The 26,828-nt window shown below is 31.6% G+C and overlaps 1 protein-coding gene across 2 annotated transcripts in view; it reads right to left on the bottom strand.

Annotated features, from left to right (window-relative positions):
• The window catches only part of LOC129946287 (serine/threonine-protein kinase NLK), a 361,252-nt gene that overhangs the window by 41,755 nt on the left and 292,669 nt on the right, over positions 1 to 26,828 (bottom strand). For both annotated transcript variants that reach the window (XR_008781557.1, XM_056056422.1), the window contains exon 2: positions 10,145 to 10,274. Coding sequence is in view for 1 of the 2 variants with exons in the window: in XM_056056422.1 (XP_055912397.1) it covers positions 10,145 to 10,274 (130 nt within the window). In the remaining variant the exon portion in view is untranslated. The remainder of the gene's footprint in view (positions 1 to 10,144; positions 10,275 to 26,828) is intronic.

The following is a 26,828-nucleotide window of genomic DNA, read 5'->3' as shown; positions in this document are numbered from 1 at the left end:
CGTGATGATTAAGACCGGTATGTTACTGATCGCGGATCGGGAGGGCGGAAAAAAGTCTGTAAAATCTGAACTATTACATCAATTTCAATGAAATTTGAAACACATGTTAAGACAAAATTATTAATTATTAAGACAAAATTATTAGAAAAAAAGTTATTGACATTTTTATAAAATTTGAGGGTTTTGATGTTATATTTAAATAAAAGTTTTTTTTTGTAAAATCTTAATTTTTTGTTTAGATTTTGTTTAAATTTAATTTTTCATTAGACGTTATTACTCCAAGTATAACAGCAAACCGCTAAATTAGGGATTCACTAATTCTAGAGATTTCTGAAGTCATGGTTGGATTTGCAAAAAATCTTCTGGAGGTGTTGCTGTCATTACTTGACCCCGTACCTTTTTTTACAAGATCGACAATGATGCCCAGATTTTTACAAAACTCTTGCTCCACACCTTACACAAATGCCCAATAACTCAAAACTGACTCTTTTTCATTAACCTTTTATGTATGTACAGTACATATGTATATAGATTTAAGTATGAGATTTTATTCTAATAAGTCAGGTAATAAAAAATTACGCAATATACAACAAAAACAATGCAATAAAACTTTAAAAATAACACCTTTTTTATTTTTACCTAAAATATGGGCTATTCCCAATCCTTTTCTTTATTTTGTATTAATTTCTATCATATTATTCAAAATATCATAGAACTATTAATTTTTCGTATGCTGTTTTCAAGAAAATTGAGTTCAAAGTTGAAAAAAATTCCAGGCAGAAATAAATGGTTTCAAAATTCTCAGACCTTGGTCAATTTTGTTTAGTTTTTAAAATAAAGTTTGACATTTTCTTTTAAAATAATGGGCTTAACCCGTTCATTATGACAATTAATACCAAAGAAATCAATTTTTTTGGTAAACACCACCGTGAAAACGGAGTTTTTTGAAACCCGATTCAGTGAAACATTTTTGAGCATATAATTTCCATATCTCCACGTATCTGCAGCTGATTTTTTCTGTGCTTTAACAAGAATGTAGGAAGCATAATGTGGCTACTTCCTTGAGTAAAATTATTTTTCAACGTTGAGGGCTTGTAAATTAGAACATAAAATATATGTGTTAAAAAATACTTTTAAATCATACGCTCGGGTTATCTAAGAGTACTTAAACATTAAGTTTAAAAGGATAGATATGACTTTTTCAAAAGACTTTTTTCCGCTCTCGCACCACAAGCCAAACAGCGAATGTCACAATCAATTTATTGGAAACCAAGTTTGGAAAACGTGTTATCTCACGAAATGGTCCAGTTGCATGGCCGACTCTGTCGTACAATTTTTCCCTGTAAGACTATTTCCTGTGGTGATTTATGCTTGAAAACCGTAAAAAATTGGGTTCAGCTTCTGGACTTCTGCAAGTGTGCCCTTGGTGGCCATGCAAAAGAAATAGAGTTCCATACATAATGGCATCCAACGTACTTTCACAGGAATAAAGAATTTCATTGATATTCAAAACTGTTTTTGTTTTATTTTAAAAAAAAAAACTTTTCTCTTATTGAAAAACCCTATATATACAAAAGTCTACAAATTTAACTGTTGCGCTAATTTTTGAAAACCCTTTAGCTTCATTCATAACTAATACAAATGTAATTATTCTTGAAATGCACATAAACACAAAATTTCTTAAGAATTCAAACTTTTTTTTATTGAATTACGTTAAGTCACAATCAGTCCCCAGGAAGATCATAATAATTCCTCTTCTTTTGAAAATTATTTCAGGATTTTATGTTTACTTTTGTGTTCTTCTTTATCACATAATACAAATCTAAATAAGTTAAGTGACTTAAAGTCATTGACGTACATGTAAAAGGTCTCCTTAGGCTAATATATACGTAACTCAATATACCCATAATATCTCACATTGAAATCTTCAATTACGTAGTTGCTTATAAACCTTGTATTTCATAAGTGTTGTGTAAACAATTGAATCTGCATGTGTATCTATGACATAACATACTTATATGTAGGTCACTATATAACCAATCAAATTGTTTACGTGTAACAAAGTTCTTCCAAGTTAAAACCAAAAACACCATCATCAATGGAAACAGAATTCTTTGTATGCCAAGAAAAGCCACAATACCAAAACTTCAAAATTGTTAATTCAAAAAATTTTCCTTAAAGCTTAAAGCATTACAAACAAAACCCAACAACTATTTAATATGAGAAATAGCATTGTAGAATTTTCTCCATTTAATTGTTTTATGGATTCTTGTGTCAGGGGGAGGCAGGGGTGTGTTTTTTGAAGGAAAAGATTATCAGTTTGAAAAGGATAATAATATTCTTAGAATTTTATTGAACTTGAAAATTGAAACTAATAAAAGAGGAAGCCAAAAACATATAATATGAAACAAAAGAGGAAAATATATATCCATATATTGTAAATGAAATAAATTCCTTATAATTGCTTTAATATGAGTGCCAATAAGGATATTCATTAGATGTGTTTGATATATACATATAAACACCATGTATATTGTATGATGTGGGAATGGGGATGGTTTTTTGGTTGATATCATTTTCATCTCTATACCAACATCAGGGTTCTAGAACTTTCAAAGAGATTCGGTATCAACATCAAATGCAGATACCAACGTTCAGTTCATAGAATGCAAAATTCGATAACAATAAAATTTACTTTTCTCAGTATTCTCACATAAACACACATCAGATACATAATAGGATAGTTTTGAGGAAAATTTTAAACTTATTCTCGATTCTATTAAAAAATTAATTTTATTTTGTAACTGATGTTGATGCTGATGATGAAATTTAACAGAATTACAATAATATGCAAATAATTGAATAAACTGACACTAAGGATTTTTCAAATCGATTTTGTCCTTAGGTATTTCAAAAGACTCAACAAAACACGGAAAATTTTTCAACATAACATACATAGCTTTTTTGATGCTATTTGAACTTTTATAACCCCTAGAAATCAGTGATCATTGTTCAATCAACATTTTCACGAGTGCGTTTTAATCAATAATGATTTTCAAAAAAAAAGCAGACGCCGATGACGGTATACATAAAATATACATATTGTTATTTCCATTTCTGAACTGAGCAATTAATTCCAATTTCGGAATTTACCACACGGTCAACATTTAACCGTCGATCTCATCCCATCTTTACCCATTTTCATTGGATGCATCGTCATCCTTATTGTCCCGTGTGCGGTATCCATTATTACCCTACATCTATACTATAGTTTTCTCCCGAAAACGTTTTTAACTAAAAATCAACAAAAGCTTTTCCAAATAAATGTTGATAGATAGATTGTGGATAAAGTCCACGTGCGCTATTGATGATGATGATGCCGCTGCTGAAGCTGCAAACTTAACCATTTGCAATCAAATCAAAAGTCTCTGATTAAAAAATAACATCAATAATTTGATATCCTGATACGTACCGCACGTAATACGTATGTATCTATGTATCTCTAGTCAAAAATTCAAGAGCATCAGACATAAAAGGTATGAATTGAATTGACGGACGCATCTATCTCTATGCGACTCTAATGCTTGCTGTGGCACACATGAGTTGAATGTGTACACAAAAAGCCACAATGGAGCGTTGAATCGAGACGAGATCAATGAAATAAAAAACAAGATTTAATTCACAACAAAAAAAGAGAAAGAATTAACACCAAAATCGCATCAATATGCAAATCACAAACAACGCAAAGCAGAAGCTTATTCACGCGTCCCCACATCATCGCAACAACAAGGTTTATCCAACAATATGCGGTTCTGGTTATTCATTCCCTATACGAAGGTATAGAATATAGATATAAAAATTCAATGACAGGTCGATGTAAACGTCAAATGCTTCATCGATTCGACCGACGACCGACTGACCGACGCGACTCACAGACGCACGAAACGGTTGTGATGGCACTGCTGATGGGCTTGTTTGTGTCGAACAGACACAAAAAATCTTCTATCGCATTTCTATTGAAATTAATTTTAATGTAAATTGCGGAATTTTTACCCTTCGATCCATATAGACTCGTATACGAGTATGTATGTAGATTAAATAGATACAAAAGTATCTTTCAATCTCTATGCACTTAATTTGTGCATTTTGCATAAATACTAGTTGCAGAACTAAATATTTCATTCTATATACACTAAGCACTACTAGATATACGAGTAAACTATAATGTAGGTTATAGCGAGAGATACGTATCTTAATGTACATTTTGAATCTTTACACTCAGTTGCAAATTTAACATATCACATCAAATCTTTTCTGGAAATAAGAACCAACAAGAGGGTATTGGCATATGTGGTATGTGAATAAAAGTAGTGGACCAAGCATTCACCCCTGCGGTACCCCATCTAAAACAGATCTGAAAACCAAAAGGACTTATTCTTTGAAATTGAACTAGTTAGTAAATTTTTAAGTGATTATTGACTTAGCCATGGTCACCCTGGAGTCAAAGATTCGTAGTTTTCTGCACTTAAAATAGTGAAAATAATTGCAAACATCTGGAAAACATTGCATAAGAACTAAGTCACTTTGAAAGAGAAAATGTCAATAGTTCAGTTTGCATAGAACTTTAAGTTGGCAAAGCTATTTGAACTGACGGCCATTTTGTGAGTGATTTTTTAGTATATGTTGAAACATTGTAATATTTATAAAAATGAACGGTGCAAGTGGTGGTGATAAATTGGTGAATATACATATGTTGGAAAAGAAGGAAGTTCGGTCATTGATTACTATTTGGAAGGTGGTGACTGGAGAACAGTTGTTAAAAATGTTGAAATAGAAAAGAAATCGTTTGTATATCTTTTACTAACGGGGAAGAAAAAATGAAACCAATGTACAAATGCAACTGATTACCAAACTACGCTGCTCAAACAAATCTGCATGCAACTATATAACACGTTTAGATACACTTCTGTCGATGGAACAATACGACGCAAGCCTGAACAAAATTGAAAAAAGCATTAAAGGAGCATACCATATACCGAACAGCAGTCAAACAAAAACTGTATATAGTGAACCTTGGTTAGACAAGGAATGCATGCAGGCGAAAAGCCTTTCTTACGCTTGGCTTAGTGTATATCGGAAGTCCAAAACAAATTTTACAAAAGACCAATACATGGAGTATAATCAGAATTATAAACTTCTCTGCCGATAAAAGATTATTCGGAAGCCCAAGTACATCAGCTTGCAAAGTGTAACAAGCCGTCTGAGTTTTGGAACCTTGTATATGCTATTAATGGAAATACAATATGCTATTAGTCCGGGACTTAATTCAAATAGATTCCAAACATATTTCGAGCAATTATTATACCCAGATGCGCCAATAAGTTTCTTAATCAGTATGCTAAACCTGGCTTCAAAAATAATGTTTTAGATGCACAAATTTCAAAGGAAGAAGTGTTTATATAGATAAACAACCAAAAGGATGGAAACGCTGCGGTCTCAGGTGGTATTCTCCCAGAATTCTTCAGATATGGTAAAGATACTCTTGTTGTATATCTAACAGGGGTATTTAACCAGATCTTTGAGGAATTAACCATCCCAAACCAGTTCACCGATGCCTTGATTTTAAAAATCCGCAAGAAGGGAAGCATTGAAGTTGCGGAAAACTATGAAGGAATCTCGTTTTTGAGCTCGTCATATAAGATATTTACATCGATTTTGCTCGTTTCGTTTAAATTAATGGATAAAATCTAATAATCTGCTCAGTGAATTTCAAGCTGGCTTCAGATCTGGATACTACACCATCGCTCACATTTTTGTAATTCGCTCGATTGCTGACTCGTTTCTCTCGAGAAATAATAAACTATTTGCATTTTTCGTTGACTTCAAAGCTACTTTCGACACCGTGAATCTCAATGCCCTATTAAACAAGTTTTTCCAGATAGGAATGTCGCTTAAGTTCGGTACAGTATTGCAAAATTTATACAAGACTGCCAAAGCATCAATGTGGAATGCCAAATGCTTATCAGAGCGTTTCCAAACGAAATCAGCAGTTAGACGGGTCTGTGCACTCAGTCCAATCTTGTTTGCACTCTTAATTGAAGATATAGTTAAGGCATTACCAGGAGAAATCGATTACGCAGGCGTTAACATTAAAGCTTTTCTTTTCGCTGACGACATTGTCCTGCTCTTGTATACTCTTGCTGATATTGAAAAAGCTGGAACCTAGTGGTTAATTTAAATAAATCCAAAGTGACGCAAGGAAAAACATCTCACTGATAAAATTGTTAAGGCGAAAACAGTAACGAACGTAGCATGGAAGCAATTCTTTATTAATAAGGAAATTACGCATACCAATAAATTCAAGGTCTTCCAAGCTGTATCGGAACTGGCGCTCACTCAAGCTCTAGGCCGATTACATCCTTAAAGCTCTGAATATGCCAAGTTATTGTCTTCCAAAAAAAAGCAGTTTTTCAAACAATCCAATCCCGAAGAGTGGATAGAACTACAACCTGTGGCAACTTGAAAGAGCGCGAGGATGTTTTTGATTGTGTTGGAAGATGTGAGATGTTGAGAAAAATAAGAAGACTTATTCTAGGCAGTGACTTTCTTTCAAATACTGATATCACAAGCCTTCTGCAGGAAATGGACTTTAACTGCACTTTATTTTTTTAAATCTATATAAAGCTTTTAGTACTTTAAGTTGTCAATCACGCAGACGGCAATGGGATACATCACAATGATTGCATGCCTTTATGGACTCGGCTTAAAATTATAGGTCGTCTCGGTCCTTGACAATAGTACTCACACATGAATGGTTTTGAGTTGTTAGTCACTAGGCCCTGGTTCTTTAAAGACTGAAGCGCCACCTAATTTTTATTTATTTAGCCAAGATGTGCAGGAGCTAAATTTTCAAAAAGCGGCGGCCGGCGGCGCAACATGTTGCACAGCCCGTAGGACGATTCTTTTAGTGAACGAAACGTTTGGTAACCGCATAGTTTTTGGTTACAGTACATTCAAAGCCACTTGACTATTTTTTTGGAGACATGTGTGGTCGCTAGTCTACGCTGATAACCCCGAAACGATTTACTAAAAATCAAATTATAATGCCAGAAGATTTTCTTTCAAAAAAGGAAATTTTATGTCAATTTGAAAAAAATCTTTATAATATTTGTGTTATCCCATTTAAAAGTTCCATACCTCTAGATTCTTGAGTGGAATTCTTTTTGCATTATTTAAACCACTAGACTGGTGGGCTTGCGTTCAAAGTGGATCTGTTATAGTCAATAAATATAGTAACTTGGACTTCTGAGCCTGCTGCACGTTCAGTAATTGGTTTTAATAAAAATCCTTTGGGCAGTTTTTTCTGCACTTTAGTATAGTACCTTCCTAACTTACGCATCTCTCATAAAAACATTTGTTGCAGCTCCGCATTGCTGCATATAGAAATATCTGAGATCTGCCATTCATTGGCATCCACTTCCAGAGTAGTCGCTTCCCGTCGTGGTGGGGTTCTTCGATGTTCAGTCTTCACTTTTCCAGTCTTCGGTCTTCCTGACCCCAGGCAAATCACAAAGCGAGCGAATGAGCGAACTTGCATGGGAACTTTTGTATTTTGTTAAATAAAAGTTTGAAAAAAAAAAAATATAAAACTTTTCTACACGCTTGTTGTTCGCGCTGCTTCCCTCATGGCGATTCTGGTGTTGAATTTTGTATTTCTTGTTTTTGTTGTACTCTCCCTCTTTTCATAGTCCATGGCTTCCTGATGCCCTGGAGTTATTATATGCGGCCAACAGCAGTCCTCTCCTCTCATCCCCACTAGCCAAGTCGAAGTAGAAAAGAGTTTAATGGATTTTGTTGATGGAATGTTTATTTATTTTCATATCAACAAAAAAGATACAAAATGCAAGACCAACTGATGACTCGACAACGACTCGGGTCGATGAAGAACGAATTGAGTCCGTAAAGACATACACAGGAGGGTGAAAAGTGGGTAGGAGGATAATATAGCGAATTACAGTTTTTACTGATGAAAGACGTAATCGTTATCGAGAAAACAGAAATACGATGGATCGTGGGGGTGCAATAACTTTGGAATTCTTTCCTGAAATTCATCATTTTCTGCGCGACCATATCTCAAAACCTGCTGCTACCTACTTAAATTCTGGCTCTGGGTGCACTTGTGAGCAATGACTTTTCGATTTAAAAGTTCATTGATTTTATTTATTTTGGCGGCAGCCTGCGCCAGTGGCGGGTACACGCCCTCTTCTTCCTTTATTTAAACAACAACAAAAATATATATAAATCAAAAAACGTCGCTTACAACGGCGAAGACGACGCGAGGTAGAAGTCGACGACAACGCGATGTCCTACCTGAGTTTTTGTTTTTTTCGGTTATGTCTCTCGAAGTGAGTTCATGAAGTTTTAAGATTTTAGGCACGTTCAATGAGTTTTTGGTTTTTGGTTTTTTTTTTTTTTTGAAATTTTGATCATTTTTATTGGAAAATAAATTTAAAAAACATAAACGACTTGTTGTCGTTTTTTGGGGGATACTTATTTTTTGGATTCTCTGATAAATGTGATGAATTTTCATTTTAGAGGTCAGTGCATTGTGATGTATCACAAGATACACGTTGATTTTGAAAAAGAGTAGGAGTTCAGTTATGGTAATGGTTTTGCTTTTGGTAACAAACGACTTCTTTGTTTTTGTTTTGGTCAGATTCAATGTGAAATATTGGAATTCTGAGAATTTATTGAATGGAATTCGAATAAAATTACTTATGTTGGTATTTTATATGGATATGAAAAAACTGGTTGGTATTTAACTTAATTTATATTCGATCAAATAAAAGGAGAAATTAATGTCTCACAATGAAAAAAAAGAAATACATATACGTAATATTGGTAGGTAAGGTAAGTTTAATTATATACGTTTGAGCAGATTATGTGACTTAAAGTTTTGTTCGCTTTTTCGCATACATATGTAAATGTAAAGGTCATTTAGGTTATTTATTATTAATTTGCATTCAAATTTGTTTGCTGGTTTATTCTCAACATGCAAATAAACTTATGAAAATGTGTATTGGCACACCTTGAGTTTTTGACAAAATATTATAAGACCTTTTCTTTGGGAAATTTTCTAAGCTACAAATACACTTTCGGAACTTTTTTACTTTACGCAACTGTTTAGGAGATATTCATCAAAAACTATTAAGGGGGTTTATGTCCCCCTATTCATTTTTTTTAAGATTTGAAAGTCATTTTATAACATCTGTTTTATGGGCTTTATATCTTAATGAGATGTTCATAAACTTTGGGATTTTAATGACAATGTCACAAAATTCAACGGATTTATATCATTTTTACTTTTTAAAATCTGTCTTTTTACTATTGAAATTTCTTTAATATGAACGCATGTATCTTTCTTAACAGTATTATGATTACTAAAACTATATTTTGAAAGTTTTTACAGATAAAAGTTTTAGCACAAAATATCCAAAACCCTTAAATCCTTTACCGCCAAGCACACACATTTACCACACTTACATACATATATAACTATGTATATTTTATATTCTCATGTAATTACACACATGAAAAAGTTTTGAAGTTAAAATGTATTAAAGTGAAGCCCCTATCACATCCATTCATATGCATACATTATGTATATGTAATATAGAAATCGAGATACTGAAAAGTTTTTATAAATGTTTGATAGGTATTCTCGTACTACCCTAATACCAGTATCTACATAATATTGTAGTTGAAAGCCCCCGTCACTCTAAGCTACCACACAGAATATGAAAAGATGCCTTTTTAATGAAACACATATTTCTGTTGTGTAGCTATCATCAAAAAATTGATTCAAAAGTTTGTATACATAAATGTGGTCGTTTGAGAAATGAAAACTATAAACTTCCTCCTTTTGTACAAAATGTAATTGTTTAAAATTTGTTGTAAGTACATTTCTATTTAAATAATTTTTAAGACACTCTCAGGAGCACTTAAAAAATAACAACAACAGATACAACAGAAATTTGTTACTTCATAGAAAATAGTACACAAAACAAACTCAACATGAAAGGATTTGATAAATTTTGAAGTGTTTGATGTTAACAGAGAAAATAAAAGAATTAAATATACTTACATTTTCATGTTTAAAGAAACAAAGCATTTTCAGTTCTCTGAAAACTCTTTTTGATGATACCAACGATTGGAAAACGTTTGGTAATTTTTTGAGTGCAACTCGTCGTCCATCCCTTGGATCTGTGACGGCCCTGAAAATAAAAAAGAAAACATATACTAAGTATTTTTTCATTCATTCATATTCATATTCATATTCATATTCATATTCATATTCATATTCATATTCATATTCATATTCATATTCATATTCATATTCATATTCATATTCATATTCATATTCATATTCATATTCATATTCATATTCATATTCATATTCATATTCATATTCATATTCATATTCATATTCATATTCATATTCATATTCATATTCATATTCATATTCATATTCATATTCATATTCATATTCATATTCATATTCATATTCATATTCATATTCATATTCATATTCATATTCATATTCATATTCATATTCATATTCATATTCATATTCATATTCATATTCATATTCATATTCATATTCATATTCATATTCATATTCATATTCATATTCATATTCATATTCATATTCATATTCATATTCATATTCATATTCATATTCATATTCATATTCATATTCATATTCATATTCATATTCATATTCATATTCATATTCATATTCATATTCATATTCTTATTCATATTCATATTCATATTCATATTCATATTCATATTCATATTCATATTCATATTCATATTCATATTCATATTCATACTTATATTTATATTCATATTTATATTCATATTTATATTCATATTCATATTCATATTCATATTCATATTCATATTCATATTCATATTCATATTCATATTCATATTCATATTCATATTCATATTCATATTCATATTCATATTCATATTCATATTCATATTCATATTCATATTCATATTCATATTCATATTCATATTCATATTCATATTCATATTCATATTCATATTCATATTCATATTCATATTCATATTCATATTCATATTCATATTCATATTCATATTCATATTCATATTCATATTCATATTCATATTCATATTCATATTCATATTCATATTCATATTCATATTCATATTCATATTCAATATTCATATTCAATATTCAATATTCATATTCATATTCATATTCATATTCATATTCATATTCATACTTATATTTATATTCATATTTATATTCATATTTATATTCATATTCATATTCATATTCATATTCATATTCATATTCATATTCATATTCATATTCATATTCATATTCATATTCATATTCATATTCATATTCATATTCATATTCATATTCATATTCATATTCATATTCATATTCATATTCATATTCATATTCATATTCATATTCATATTCATATTCATATTCATATTCATATTCATATTCATATTCATATTCATATTCATATTCATATTCATATTCATATTCATATTCATATTCATATTCATATTCATATTCATATTCATATTCATATTCATATTCATATTCATATTCATATTCATATTCATATTCATATTCATATTCATATTCATATTCATATTCATATTCATATTCATATTCATATTCATATTCATATTCATATTCATATTCATATTCATATTCATATTCATATTCATATTCATATTCATATTCATATTCATATTCATATTCATATTCATATTCATATTCATATTCATATTCATATTCATATTCATATTCATATTCATATTCATATTCATATTCATATTCATATTCATATTCATATTCATATTCATATTCATATTCATATTCATATTCATATTCATATTCATATTCATATTCATATTCATATTCATATTCATATTCATATTCATATTCATATTCATATTCATATTCATATTCATATTCATATTCATATTCATATTCATATTCATATTCATATTCATATTCATATTCATATTCATATTCATATTCATATTCATATTCATATTCATATTCATATTCATATTCATATTCATATTCATATTCATATTCATATTCATATTCATATTCATATTCATATTCATATTCATATTCATATTCATATTCATATTCATATTCATATTCATATTCATATTCATATTCATATTCATATTCATATTCATATTCATATTCATATTCATATTCATATTCATATTCATATTCATATTCATATTCATATTCATATTCATATTCATATTCATATTCATATTCATATTCATATTCATATTCATATTCATATTCATATTCATATTCATATTCATATTCATATTCATATTCATATTCATATTCATATTCATATTCATATTCATATTCAAATTCATATTCATATTCATATTCATATTTTGTATTTCGAATTTTTATTTTTATTGTAAAGAAGTGTTTCAAAGACAGAAGGTTTCCCTCGAGTAAAGAAAATATAAGTACATATTGCAATTTCGGTTTAAAATCTTCTTTTGTCAGAACTGAAATGTAGGTACATTACGTATTTCCATTACTGTTATTAAAAGCGACATTCAAACACTATACACCTTTTGCTTTCTATTTCAAAATTACAACCCTCCTCTCCCCTCATGCCTACATTTTTACAAAGCAGTTATAAACAAAGACAGAAAGAGAAATATGTGTACAAATAAACAGAACAGAAAATGAACAAAAAAGCTTAAACTGAAACTAAAGTAATTCATCAAAACATCATCACTCATCATCCATATCCTCGTCATCACTAACAAAATAAAGAAGCAAAACAATTCCATATTCCCAACATCACAAGTGTACATAACACAAAAAGGGAACTTTTGCCCCTGAACAAAAAAAAGTCTAACATTATTACACATTGAGTTCCTCCTAATGCCTTAAGGGTTTCCATTCTTCATAAACATATGTATTCTCGTCGCTCTATAAAATGAAGTAGCTTTTAAAATTCATTATTTTGTATGAGATATGACTTGCAAATGGTTTCAGCAACGCAACAGAAGCTGTAACTAAATGCCCCCCAAAAAAACAAAAAAAAATAAATAATAATAAAAGAACCTTGCTATGGAGCTTGATTAATTAATGAAGTCAAAAAGAAACCAAACAGTCGAAAGGCAACGAACGTAAAAAAAAGAGGTTGTAAAGGGAGGGGGGGTGGTGTGGTTCTTGTTGTTAAGGTTCAGTTCAGTCTTCATTACTGCTAATCAGACGGACTTTTCAAAAGGCTACTGTTAGGGCATAAATGTGCTTAAATTACCTCGCTTTGAATAAACCATATACACAATACACATACTTTGTGGATAAAGTTAACATTTTTGTTAACAACCATAATCTGCAGTATACCTAAGTGTTATGGAAGTTCCCACATTACTTTCTCTTATTTAATTTATTTTTGTTTTGTGTGCGAAGTGTATATGATAAATTGTATATTTTTTGTACAATGTTGCATTACATGTGTGTTTCATTGTAATTCCTGTGAATTGCGGCTAGGTACCTAACCTAACCTAAGTTAACTAATTTGTGCAAATTAAAAAGAAGTTTAATGAGCCAAAGTCAGTTGGGTAAAATTGCGTGTACGTATATTTAATTTTTTCATGTAAACGCAGAGTAATCCTAGACAAACACAAGAAACAGACAACAAAAATAATACGAAGGTGGAAAAATTCGAATAACTGAAATATTTTACATGAGCTTTTGTTTTTTTTTTGAAATAAAGTTGAATGTTTGCAGAATCTCAAACTTTCATTTTTTCCTTTATTGTCCTATGTTTTAAGATCTCAATGTCTAGTTTAACTTGCTTTTTTTTTTTTAAATATCAAGGTGAAGTTGAAGGTTTTGATTGTGACGTTTGTGACACCGTAACTATTGGCTCTAAAATTAATACATTTGTAACATTTTTTATTTTCTTCAAGTAAATTTATATGAAGAATGCGTTTAAGAAAATATTAAAATAGAAAATGAAATTTTGTCACAATTGGTACACGGATCGTAACCTACACAACTGATTATTTCACTAACGTTATCGAGGTAACAATACACTTACAATAACCAAAAAAAAAAATCAATAAGAGCAATATAAAATTTGTGCATGTAATTTTAATGCAGGTGACAAGCTTATGTTACGTTTGTAAAAACATGTTAACAAAATTTTACATTGAAGAAAATTTTGTTCAGAAATTTCGGGTCTAATACGAAGAGAATTAATTTGAGTTCTTTGTTAGGTTTTTGTTTTTCAATAACTATAAAAAAGGCTATTTTACTAAGATTTATAATGTAACAATCAATTTTTTATCAAAAATAAAAAGAAAAATTAGTAAAAACTATATTAAATAAAATGTTTAGAATTGATTCGGGGCTTATATATTTTTGTTACGTTAGTGACACAATATAAAAAAGGGACAAAATCCATCCTTTCTTAAGTAAGTTCACTGTATCATATAATCTATTTGTTACGTTGGTGACACAATATAAAAAAAACACAAAGGGACAAAATCCATACTATCTTAAACAAGTTTAATGTCTCCAATCATCGATTTACAATGACCAAACAGGTTCGAAAATGCATGCATTTTATACTACAATCATAAATATAACGGGTTATACATTTTGTTTCGAAAGTTTAGGGTTTGAATTCAACATCTGTCAAATAATGTTATTAAACCAAATTTTTTTTCAGTTGAAAGTCTGACATTATTGATCGCTGAACTATCGCACAACGCATACAAATTGTTAAGTGCTTTAAGAGGAGAATATAGTTTTAATAATCGTCCAACTACGCCAATTGGCAATATTGTGAGGAAATTTGAAGAGACTGGATTGGTTAGAGATATTATAAGGCCTGTGCATTATCGTTTCGCTAGTACCATTGAAGTGAAAGTTTTGCCGAAGACCCGATTGTGTCAATTCCTCGTCGTTTTCAGGAATAAGGACTGTCTTATGGCACATTGTGGCGTATTTGGCATTTGAATCTACACCTACATCTTAATAAAGTCCAGCTAATACAACAACTCTAGGCATTTGCAACATCGCGTCGTATATACGTCGAATTGGTGCTTGATTTTTTCAGCGATTTTTTAAAGAAAATATTCTTGAGTGACGAAGCACAAATCATACAAATAAATATAAGCAACAAATCTTACCATGACGAATTATCAATTCAGATTCAGAAACAAAGACTTCTAACAACAAACTCACACAGAAATCTGGTTGGAAACAAAAACCTTGAAAAAGAAGGACAAATATTGTTCAAAGGTCTGAACAAACGAGTTTTAGAATTATTAACAATGCAACATATGTTTAAGTAATTTTGTAGGTTATTGGGCCAAAAATGATAGACGAGAAGGGGAAGAGGGTGAAATTCTATATATTTTAGGACCCCACTTTCTCTTCTTGGCAGTAAGATCTTTCAAATTGTTTGTATTTAAAGATTTTTTGAACTCTTCAAATTGTGTCAAAAGTGACATATTTTTTTATATCAATTTTGTATTTCCTATGATAAAACGCCCTTTAGTCCTTCGTAACGCCAATAAAACGAAATTTAATGAATTTAGACACAATTCAATTTAAGACTTAATAACTTAATCCAAATTTCGACAAGGAATTTAAATTTTTGATGACTTCTTCCAAGATTACAAACATTAAAAATTCTTCTAATTTGTTTTTTAATTATTACTTTTTTTTTTTGAAACGAATATGAAAGTAGAACTCCGAAATTTCGAAACTAAGTATGTTCAGTAAAATATACGACACGAATGTGTCGATTCCTCGTCGTTTTCAGGAATAAGGACTGTCTTACGGCACATTAGACATCAAGGCGTATTTTGCATTTGTATCTAAACCTACATCCATATAAAGTCCAACTCATACAACAACTGAAGCCAGCTGACCATTGGCAACATCGCGTCGTATATACGTCGAATGGGTGCTTGAAGAACAGGCGGTGGACTGCGATTTTTGGAACAACATTTTATTCAGTGACGAAGCACATTTCTCAATCGGTGGGTATGACAAAATTTCTCTATTTGGGGTTCTGAGAATGCTCTTACTTCTTCAAAAATGACGATGGAACGACTGTCACAGCCAATTCGGAGCGTTATGGTCATTTGATAACCGACTTTTTTTCTTGCTATTGAAGAATACGACTTGGAGAATATAATTCGAGCGAATATGGCCTAATTTCAAGAGACCGCCAAGATCATGCGATTTGACACCGCTGGACTTTTATTTTCTGGGGCTACGCGAAAGACCGTGTTTATACAGATAAACCTTTAACTCTTGAGCACTTTAAAAACTGCTTAATATGTGTCAAAAACTGGTCAAAAATTACCTCAAAAGAATCTATGCTTGCAACAATTCGCGTGGTGGCCATTTAAATAATGTAGTCTTTCACACATAATGTCAAAGTTTTATAATAAGAAAGAAATATCAGACAAATTTTGGTTTATTTTACTAAAATAAACGTCATATAACTGTCAAAACAGACAAGCTTCATGGAAAGTCAAGAATATTATAAAGAACATTTGCATCCGTTGCAACTCTTCATTCTTGACTATAATTTACATCAAAAAGGCAGCTACTTTATATGACGTAAATAAGTACCTATTGATTGATGTATGTATATAATTTTATGGTAAGTTGAAGATTACCCTTTTTCATTGTTAGAATTCATTCTTCTGCATAGCTTGGGATGTTTTTAATAAAGAAATGAAATTGCTTTTCTCTCAAGGCAATAACAAAAGGTCAAGTTACGAACTTGATATATTACTCGTTAAAAACATAACAATATCCAAATAAAGACCATTTTTTAAACAAACATCAGTTTTGTATTAGCTATAAACTGTCAATTGTCAAATTGCTTTGTTTTTTTTAGAGTTTGCAATATTTTTTTAAACAAAGTCGGCAAATTTAAAATCATTGCATTGTTAACTTTTGCTCTTTTATAGAACAAAGGAACTGTTTAGTTCCTAAGCTCTGAACTGTCAACTGTCAAATTATTTTATGATTTTTTGAAGTTGCCAGAGCTTTCTTCATAAAGACGGGAAAATCATTTTAGATCTAAATTTTGCTCTTTAAAAGCACAAAGGACTCTGAAATTTATTACGTTTCATCATAATGACGCAGCGAATTTTATAACACTTGATAAATCTGTCATAACACAGAATCAATGGATAGCAAATTAATTCCACATCTGATATGTAGTTTCATTTTTTGAAACTAACAAAAGCTTCCATTCATTTAAATGAGTTACATTAAGCTCTACTAAAAAGCTATGGCGAGTAAAAAATATCGTTTAAAGAAATTTCCACGAACTGCATTCATAAAATACAACCCACGTCAAACTTCAACTTGAATACACAAAAAGTCCCCTTATACCTTAAAAAAAGACTCCACCTCTTCGACTATTTACGAGTTTAAGATGAAAACGACAAACGCTTAACCGAATGAGCACAAAAGTGTCAATAAACTTTATTGCTATAAGACATCGACACAGCAGTACATCGCGACCATCACTGACAAGCTAATTTATATAAAATTACTTTTTTTTTCTTTTGTTATTATTTCGTATCCTTTTTCTTCAACACAAAAAGGATTTTTTTCTTTTTGTTGTTATTTTTTAACACACATTATAAAAAGTTAAAACTCATCGATCATTTTTTGGCATTGCATGCATCAGGCGAATCAAGGAAGGAAGGAAGAAGAATATTGGTAGGTAGGTTGCTGGGAGGACGACCGAAGCTGAAGACCGACGGATATCAACTTTCAAAAGTAAAAATATAACTTTAAAAAAAAAAGAAATAACCAGCAGGAAGACAAAAGACTTTCGCACGATAGCTGATGCTGGAAGCTTGAAGCTGCTCTTGACTGATGATTCAAGATACGAAAATTCGTGATGACAAACAAAGGAAAATGTATGTTAAAATTGTGTATGATGTGGTTTCTTTAGGTCCTTTCCATCCAGCTTTCATCATCACGCAAAAAAAGATTAATATGTATAATGAGGAAATGAGAATGATGGTCTGCTCATCATCGTACTCGCAAGTAAAAAGCAACATAAATATGATTGTTGTTTTGTGTTATTTTGGGATAAACGAGAAAAGGATTGTTCTTACCAAAACAAAGCCATACAAATAAAAATAAGCAAGAAATCTCTCCATGACGAATTATCAGTTCAGATTCAGAAACAAAGACAAATCACACAGAAATGTGGTTGGAAACAAAAATCTTAAAAAAAGGACAAATATTGTTGAAAAGTTTGTACAAACCATTTTCAGAACTATCAACAATGCAACATACGTTAAAGTAATTTGGTCGGTTATTGGGCCAATATAAAATAGGCGAGAGAGGGAGTGGGGGAAGCAATTCTGTGCATTCAAGATCCTCACTTTCTATAATTGACAGTTAAATCTTTCAAATTTTGTTTGTATTTAAAGATTTTTTGAACTCTTCAAATTGTTTACAAAAGTGACATATTTGCATTGATGCCAATTTTGTCTCTCGTATGAAAGAACACCCTTTAGTGCTTGGTAACGGGAATATGACGACATTTAAGGAAGTTACATGCAATTCATTGTTAGACTTAATAACTAAATCGAAATTTCGGCAAAGAATTAAAATTTTGGAGGATTTCTTCCAAGATTACAAAAAATTAAACTTCAAAAAATTTAAAATTTATTTTCTTTTTCGCCCGAAACGAATATGAAAGCAGCAACGTCGAAACTATGTGCATATGTTGAGACTTCAAAGAAGTTAAATAAAGATTAAAATTTAGATGAACTTTTCGCATCTAATTGTTAAGCGTGTGCATCACCATCTATGCTGAGATATTGGGGATAAAAAAAGGCTATTGTTTTCTTTCATTTACATAAGAAACCAGCGACGAGTACTAAAAATTTGGTAAACAACACGGCGTTAAATTGAGACTGAATCAATAACTTACTGACTTATCGAAAAAAGGTTTTCAAAAGAAATCAGTAGTCTATTTCATTGTAAAGGGAAAGAAGGATATTAGCAAAATGGTAGCCACATCTAAGATTGCAACACCATTATAGCGTATTTGCCACTGTGTGCCTTCGATTACTTCACTAATTCCATCTTGAAGGTCTTGAATCGATTGTAGAAGTTTAGAGGTGTAACAAACAATTGCAAACATCTTTTCAAGAAATAATAGAGTTAGAAAACTTTTAAAACTTCTAACTTTGACTGCAAAATGTTAACCATTTTGGAAGTGAATTTTAACAATTTCAATACGTTGTTGAAGCGCAAACTGTTCGAATTTTTAGTAAAGGTGTAGTTTTTAAAATTTCAAAAGATGAAAGCTTCAAAACTAGAATTTCCCCAAAAAAATGCAAAATAGAAAAACCTGAATTTTTTAAAAAGTACTCTTCATTTGTTTGAAAGTTCCGGTTAAAGAGTACCATCGCTGACAACAATACTCGCACACAGGAATGGTTAAGAGTTGTAAGTCATTAGACGGACTTTTGCGCCACCTTATTTATTTTATTTATTAATCAAGTTACTTACAAAATAAAAAAGATTAAACTTCGAAAACTTTTAATTTAACCAGTTTTGTTAAAAAAAATAAATTGATATGGAGAAAGCACATACAAAAAATCAACACGTTTTGCAGAAAATTATTCAATTTATGCTCGAATTTCTTAAGATCTTTTCCAAAATTATAATAACACGATTGGACTTAATTTGTATAATTTTTGAAAAAAAAAGAAGTAGTTGACAAGCTTAAAAATTTGATAAATTTCCAATACCCACAGAATCAACCTTGATCAAACTTTTATTTTCGTATCTATGTTAAATTTTGTTGTATTAATAATTTCGTACAATTTTCACAGATTTCAAAAGATTTCTTAAGCAGTGAAGAACTTGGGTTAGTCGTGTTAACAGAATTCTTGGGGTAGGCGTTAATGTTAAAAATTTGAATGTTCACAAACCAAATGCATGGTTGTTAAGACCAGAAGAAAATATAAAATATTGAAGAACTTCTTAAAAAATGTTGGCTACCTATCAAATTTTTAAATTTAATTTGATCTCTGATTTGAAGTTTTATCAACCATAAGTCTTCAATCTAGCAATCTTTCTTTTGACCAAATCTAAAATTACTCTTTCCTTAACTTATAAATCTTTCCAGGAATCAATTTAACCTAAAATTCTGCACCATTGAATTATTTTTTTTTCTTCAAACGAATATTTCACAAAATATTTGTATCCGCATCATCAGTAATACAAATTATCTCTAACCCACTTGAATTCTTATCATTCCCCTTAATTTAATTTCAAAGCACACATCTTTTTGCATATTTTCATCTTTAAATTGATTTGATTTCCTTTTGCAAAATTCAATTTCAATAATTTTATCATATTTTTTGACATAAGCTCTATTTAATGCCGCCTCCCATATTTTCCCCCACTATCAACATAAAATCCCTTATTTTGAATTCTTATTGGTCAGATTTTAATCCCATTTCGTAATCTCTATTGAAACTTTGTTACGTTAGTTTCCGCAAAGTTGCAATTTAAAATCTCTAAAAAATCCTTGATGTGCCACTTTGAGTTATCAAGTGAGTTAAATTAAAAATTTCCCATTAAAATGTTTAATTCAAAAAAGTAAATAAAAAAAAGGGAAAAACTAAGAAGAAAAATTCCTCGAAGGAAAAGGACATGTCTCGCCATAAATTAATTCAGTTTCATCCATCATCAGTGAGTGGGTAAGTGAGCGGATATAAAACTCCCTTTTTGCTTCCTTCGACAGTCGAAGACTCTAAGTGTTGGTTTTGAATCGTCACGTCGTCGCGTCGGTCGTACTTCGCGTCGTCATTCTGTCTGTCATTAATTTTTGGACGACATCGACAAATATGACAACGACACCAGACACGAAATGTTATTTAGTTTAACGGAAATGGAAGGATGATAAAACGAAAATCGAAATGAAAAATGAAAATTAAAAAAAAAGAAGAAAATATTCGTAATTGAAGAAAAACCCCAACAAAATGAAAACCCTTATAGACGATAGATAAAACGTGTATAAATTGCACATCTCTGTGTCGTACTCAATAACTAGACATGTATAGACGAAGCTTACACCCTCTAAACGTATTTATATAGAAGTCTTGGAATGACGAAGGGTACAGAAAGTTTTTATGATTCTACATTACCTTTGCACTGAGTAATGCTTGCTATGGCTATGTAGTCGTCGGTCGTCCTGCTGATACTGCTACTCCAGCAAAACGAACGTATATAGTCCTTTTTATTGAAAATTCTTCTCGTCCTTGCTGAAGTTTCGTGAGCTTGCTCTGTTTCTTAGTACCTTCCTTCGGTATACCTTCCACAACACTATATCTATGCATACGTCTGTCTATACCCCCATCAGTAATACTTAAATGTGGTCAGGTTAAAAGGACGAAGGGACAAAAAGGGCTTAAGTGTCTGATGTATAGGCACTTGGCAGGATAGAGGTACGATGTCTATTCACGAGTATAGTACACATCGGGTGCAAATTAAATGTCTGTAGTCTGGAATGCAACGGGCCATCATTATTTCGATCGAAATTGGGTATAAGGAAATAATTGTTCCTTGGGGCTGCTGTTCTGAAAATCGTTCATTTTCTTTCCAACATATATCCATCAGTGTGTGTGTAGGTGTGTGGGACGGGAGGGGGGTTGGGGGGAAGGTAAGGAGTTTACTGCACCAGGAAATAAAGACAGACAGATGGCAATAAGGGGTGGATGTGTGTTAGATCAAATTGATGTTACCTTCCACCATACATGTTTTTACAGGGTGGGTAGAAAGTTTGTTAATTATTTTTTAATAAAATGTATGAGTTGGTAGGACGAGCTTTTCAAAGAGTCTGTTTAAAAATAGTATATATTTTAGGATTAAAAATAAACCTTTTAATTTTCATTTAAAAATGTTGACTCATTTTTTGAGACATTAAATTTTGTAAACAAAAATAATGTTTTCTTACATTATGCGATGTGTTAGAAAAAAAATAATTGAAATGGATTTCTAATTTCTGTTTGACAAAATATATATTTTAGTTTGGAAGATAAAATTTCACACAAAAATTGAGCTGTTTTTGAGAAAATTCGAATTTTTGATTACTGACGAAAAAATGTGTCTTTAGAAGAATGAAAGGAAAAATTATCGCAGTTCTTTCCGAAGAGTTTTAATAACCAAAGTCAGAAGATCTTCAAGAATATGCTGTAAACGTTATCGGGTTATAGTCTTGAGATGTGATTTCAGTAGAATAGACTTTCTAACCTCACTACTATTCTCTGAAATACAGTCATGCACGCATATAGAGCTGATTTGAGGGACATAACAATTTATACCTAGGTTAGGTTAAGTAAGGTTGAAGTGGCTGTCCAAGATGGAGTATAAGACATTAGGGCCAGCTGTTGGTTCATTGAGATAACAAAAAAATCTTAAAGTATTCTTTTGATCTCATTGAAACTATTTGGATGTCAAAATGTTTAGTGTGTCGGAAAAGATTTATATCCTAATAGAAGAACTCTCCTAGGAAGTTCTAACATGTTTGAGCTAGACCAGGGAAGAAACAGAGGAGATAAAGAACCGTTTCCTTTTCTTTCTTGTTTATACAGCTTTTCCAAAATTCATTCGATAATGAATTACTAGTTATCTATTAGACAGTGTCCGGTTATGACACTAATTATCGAGCTTACACAAATGGAATCTGCTAAGAAATATCAAGCACCTTGAGCGCTTTGAATCTAGTGTAGGCCAGATCTGCTTTACAATTTGGTGGAATGGGTCTATTGGCCAGCGGGACTCAGAAAAGGTGAATGTTTAACTGTTTTGTCGAGTTTCTAGAGACAGAGTCCAGAGATTTAAAGGCAAAGTGGCCAAGACTTCTTTTATAAAGGGTGATTTTTTAGCTATTATATATTTGGCAACATTGGTTTAAACAGCTGATGCACGTTTCGTGTTTTGTATCACTATCAAACATCTTAAGTTTGGTCTACAATTTAACCATGAATCGTCTTAAAAACGAACAATACTTGCAAATTATTGAATTTTATTATCTAATTGCGTGTTGTTAAGAAAGTTCATCGCACGCTTCTTCTACTTTATGGTCACTTTAATTCGCAAATTGAAGCGGCTATTCGGGCTATTGTGACTAAATTTCGCACCAAATTTACATTGTTCGACATTAAACCACCAACACGCTTGCGTAGAGTGTGAACTGAAGAAAATATCGCAGCGGTATCGGCCAGTGTTTACAGCAATTGGCCCTCTGTTACTCAGGAACGAGCAAAATTTTGCTAAAGGATTTAGGTACTTTCAAAATACAGCTGGTGCAAGAATTGAAGCCGAACGACCTACTGCAACGTTCAATTTTTAATGAATAGGGTCTTGCAAAGTTGGCCGAAGATCCACTTTTTTTTACCGAAAAATTGTTTTCAGCAACGAAGCAATGAATAAGCAGAATTGTCGATTTTGGAGTGAAATCAGCCAGAAGCATTGCAAGAACTACCAACGCATCCAGTCAAAAGTCACAGTTTGGTACGGTTTATGGGCTGGTGGCACCATTGCACCGTACTTCTTCAAAGATCGCAAATCGTAACGTATTTCACTGTGAATGGTGAGCGGTACCGTGAGATGATATACAACTTTTCTTTGCTCAAAATGCAAGGGCTTGACTTGCATGACATGTGGTTTCAACAAGACAGTGCCACAAGCCACACAGCACGCGCCCACAATGGACTTATTGAGAGGCGAGTTAGGTGAACATTTTATATCAAGTTCGCGACTGGTCAATTGGATGCCTAGATCGTGCGATTTTACACCTTAAGACTAATTTTTGTGGGGCTATGAGCTCATGTCTATACAAACAAGCCCGCTTCAATTGACACATTGCAAGACAACATTAAAGCATTTAGAGTATTTCAAAATTGGACTAAGACGATGGACCATTGGAGTCGCAATCAAGGTCCACATTTGCATGAAATAATCATTAAATGGACCGTACTATCGATTCAAATAAAGATTTAATTTAATTTTTCTGAATTGTATGCGTTTTTTTTTTGAAAAACTTATAGCTTTTTAAAAATCACCCTTTATATTTCATACTAAGTCCAACTGGCTGATATAAATTTTTTTACCACTTGAAATCAATAAGTCACATTTGACCCACCCTGTAATAAAATAGAGATGCAGTCATTCAAAAAAAAAAAGGACAGACAGGAACACTGAAGCCCTCTTTCTAACAAGTAACCAACAACAACAAATAACAACCAAGGGGATGTTATTTAAGTGAATTTGTTTATCGAAAGAACGAGGAGTTGAGTATACAATTTAGAAATACACAAATTTATATCCTGCGAATATAGAGAGGGGTACATGCATTATATAGGGGGTGAATAAAGTGGTCAAATTCTGTGCCTGAAATTTTGCAAATGGACATTAGTTAGATGTAAATACATTTATGGTGTAATTAAAATGGACAAATTGTCAGAGAGTGAGAAAGATAAAAAGTCCTTCTTCCAATATCTTTTATTCTGTATAGGTACATCCTCGTGTCGTCCTCAATCCTTTCTGTGTCTCATCTCTCCTCGTAGTTTTCGAGTAAGTGAAAGACACACACACACAGAGATAAAATTCATTTTAATTGAAAGTTTACATTGCATTTAAGTCTCTTTTGAAATGGACAGTCAGCTTACTTAATTCTTTTTGTAGGAATCAAAAACAAAAAGGGGTGGTTCGGGTACCTATACCCAACCCCAAGAGAAAAAGAGAGAGAGAGCGAAGGGGTTGGTAAGTAAACAAATGCGATGTTGATGATGAGGTTGAAAATAAATTGCAGGAAACTTTTCAAAGGAATCAACTTTATATTCCATTTTTTTTTTATTTTTGAAATTCGTAAAAAATCTAATATTATTTCCTTTCGCAGGAAAATTGAAATTAAAAGGGAGGATAAACCACTGCCGAAAAAAAGCCTCCCGCATTGCCCATAAGTCAAACAAATAACAAAATGGCAAAAGTTAAAAATCCAAATCCAAACGCTTATTCAGACAAAACTTTTCAAAAAATTTAGCTATAAAAGCATCAGAATCAAAAAAGAAAAGTTTATTTAATTCTTGTTTTTTTCGTTTTGTTCAAATAATTTTTTTTTTTACCAGAGAGGGTTTTTCTGGTCGGTTTTGGTAATCGGAAATAGACTTTTCTAGATTAAAAGGAAATGTAGAAGGTTTTTGGTTTTTTTTTTGTAAATTTTTTGATAGCTTCATTTTTCGTTAATGTTTTTTTTTTTTTTAAATAAATTGAGTCAGCATCAGTAAGCAATTTAGAGTTTATGAAAATAATTTTTGTTTGTATTTTTATTAATTTAGTTCATTTTGTGAGACTATTTATTTTGATTAAGTATTGATTGGGTTTAGGGAAAACAGAATTAAATAATAGGTATTGAATTAGGCACGCAGAAACTGTGATTTATTTTTAACTTCTGATTGAATTTCAAAAATTATTGTGTTTTGTTTGAAATGCATACAAACTGAACTAAAAGTTTTGTGCAGTCGTTTACTGATTCTGAAAAAAGAAGATCCTTTAAAGTGCACAAACTATAGAGAAATCAGTCTATACTTAACATCGCTTACAAAATTTTCTCTGTCGTAATATGTGAACGTCTAAGGCCCATCGTCAACAACCTGATAGGTCCTTATCAGTGTGGTTTTAGAAAAAGAAAATCCACAGTCGATCAAATATTCACATTACGGCAAATGCTAAAAAACCCAAGAACACCAAATCGACACCCGCCGTCTTTTCATTGATTTCAAGGTCGCAAATGACAGCATCTACAGGGATGAGCTGTATAGAGCCATGAATAATTTTGGGATCGCTCCTAAACTCGTCCGTTTGTGCAGGATGATCATGGAGAATTTACGCTTATAAGGGTTGGAAACAACTTAACAGAACCTTTCGACGTCAAAAACGGCTTTGGAGCAGTGATGCGATTTTTTTAACAATGTACTTGAAAGAATAGTGCAGAGCTCCACGCCAACCCTAGAGGCACTATCTTTCAAAACTCTGTCCAATTATACTCGTATATGCTGAATAAATTGACATATTTGGAAGAACTCAGGGTGATCATAATGGGACTTTTGGGACTATTGAGGCAGAGGCGACAAAAATGGGTTTAACAGCTAATAAGGGCATCAGAAAAGATTTACGTCTCCGTCAAAACTTCACCATCGACAAACGTAACTTTGAGGTAGTTAAGGACTTTGTCTACATAGGCTCCGCTATGAACGCAGAAAACAACACCAGCGTTGAGATCAAACGAAGAATAACTCTTGCTAACCGCTGTTTTTTTGGTTTAAGAAAGCAATTGGTAGTGGTAAAGTCCTCTCTCGAGGGACCAAAGTGTAGCTATATAAGACCCTCGTCATCCCCGTCCTGCTATACGGTGCAGAAGCATAGAATATGACAAAAGCGAATGATAGCACCTTGGGTCGTTTCGAGAGAAAAGTTCTTTGCTTGATCAACTATTCCGTATGCATCAAAGGGGAGTGGAGGAGAAGATGGAACGACGAGCTGTACGGGCCGCACAGCGATGTAGACTTAGCCAGAAGGGTAAAAATGTTTTGTCTTCGAGAGAAAAATTCTTTGGGTTATGTTCGGTCAGGTACGAATAGATGGAGAATGGAGGAGAAAATATAACGACTAGTTAGCAGAATTAAAG

This window comes from Eupeodes corollae, chromosome 2 (genome assembly GCF_945859685.1).
Source record: "Eupeodes corollae chromosome 2, idEupCoro1.1, whole genome shotgun sequence".
Lineage (NCBI taxonomy): Eukaryota > Metazoa > Arthropoda > Insecta > Diptera > Syrphidae > Eupeodes > Eupeodes corollae.
The sequence above is the reverse complement of the archived record's forward strand: the minus strand, read 5'-3'. Positions and strand labels throughout refer to the sequence as shown.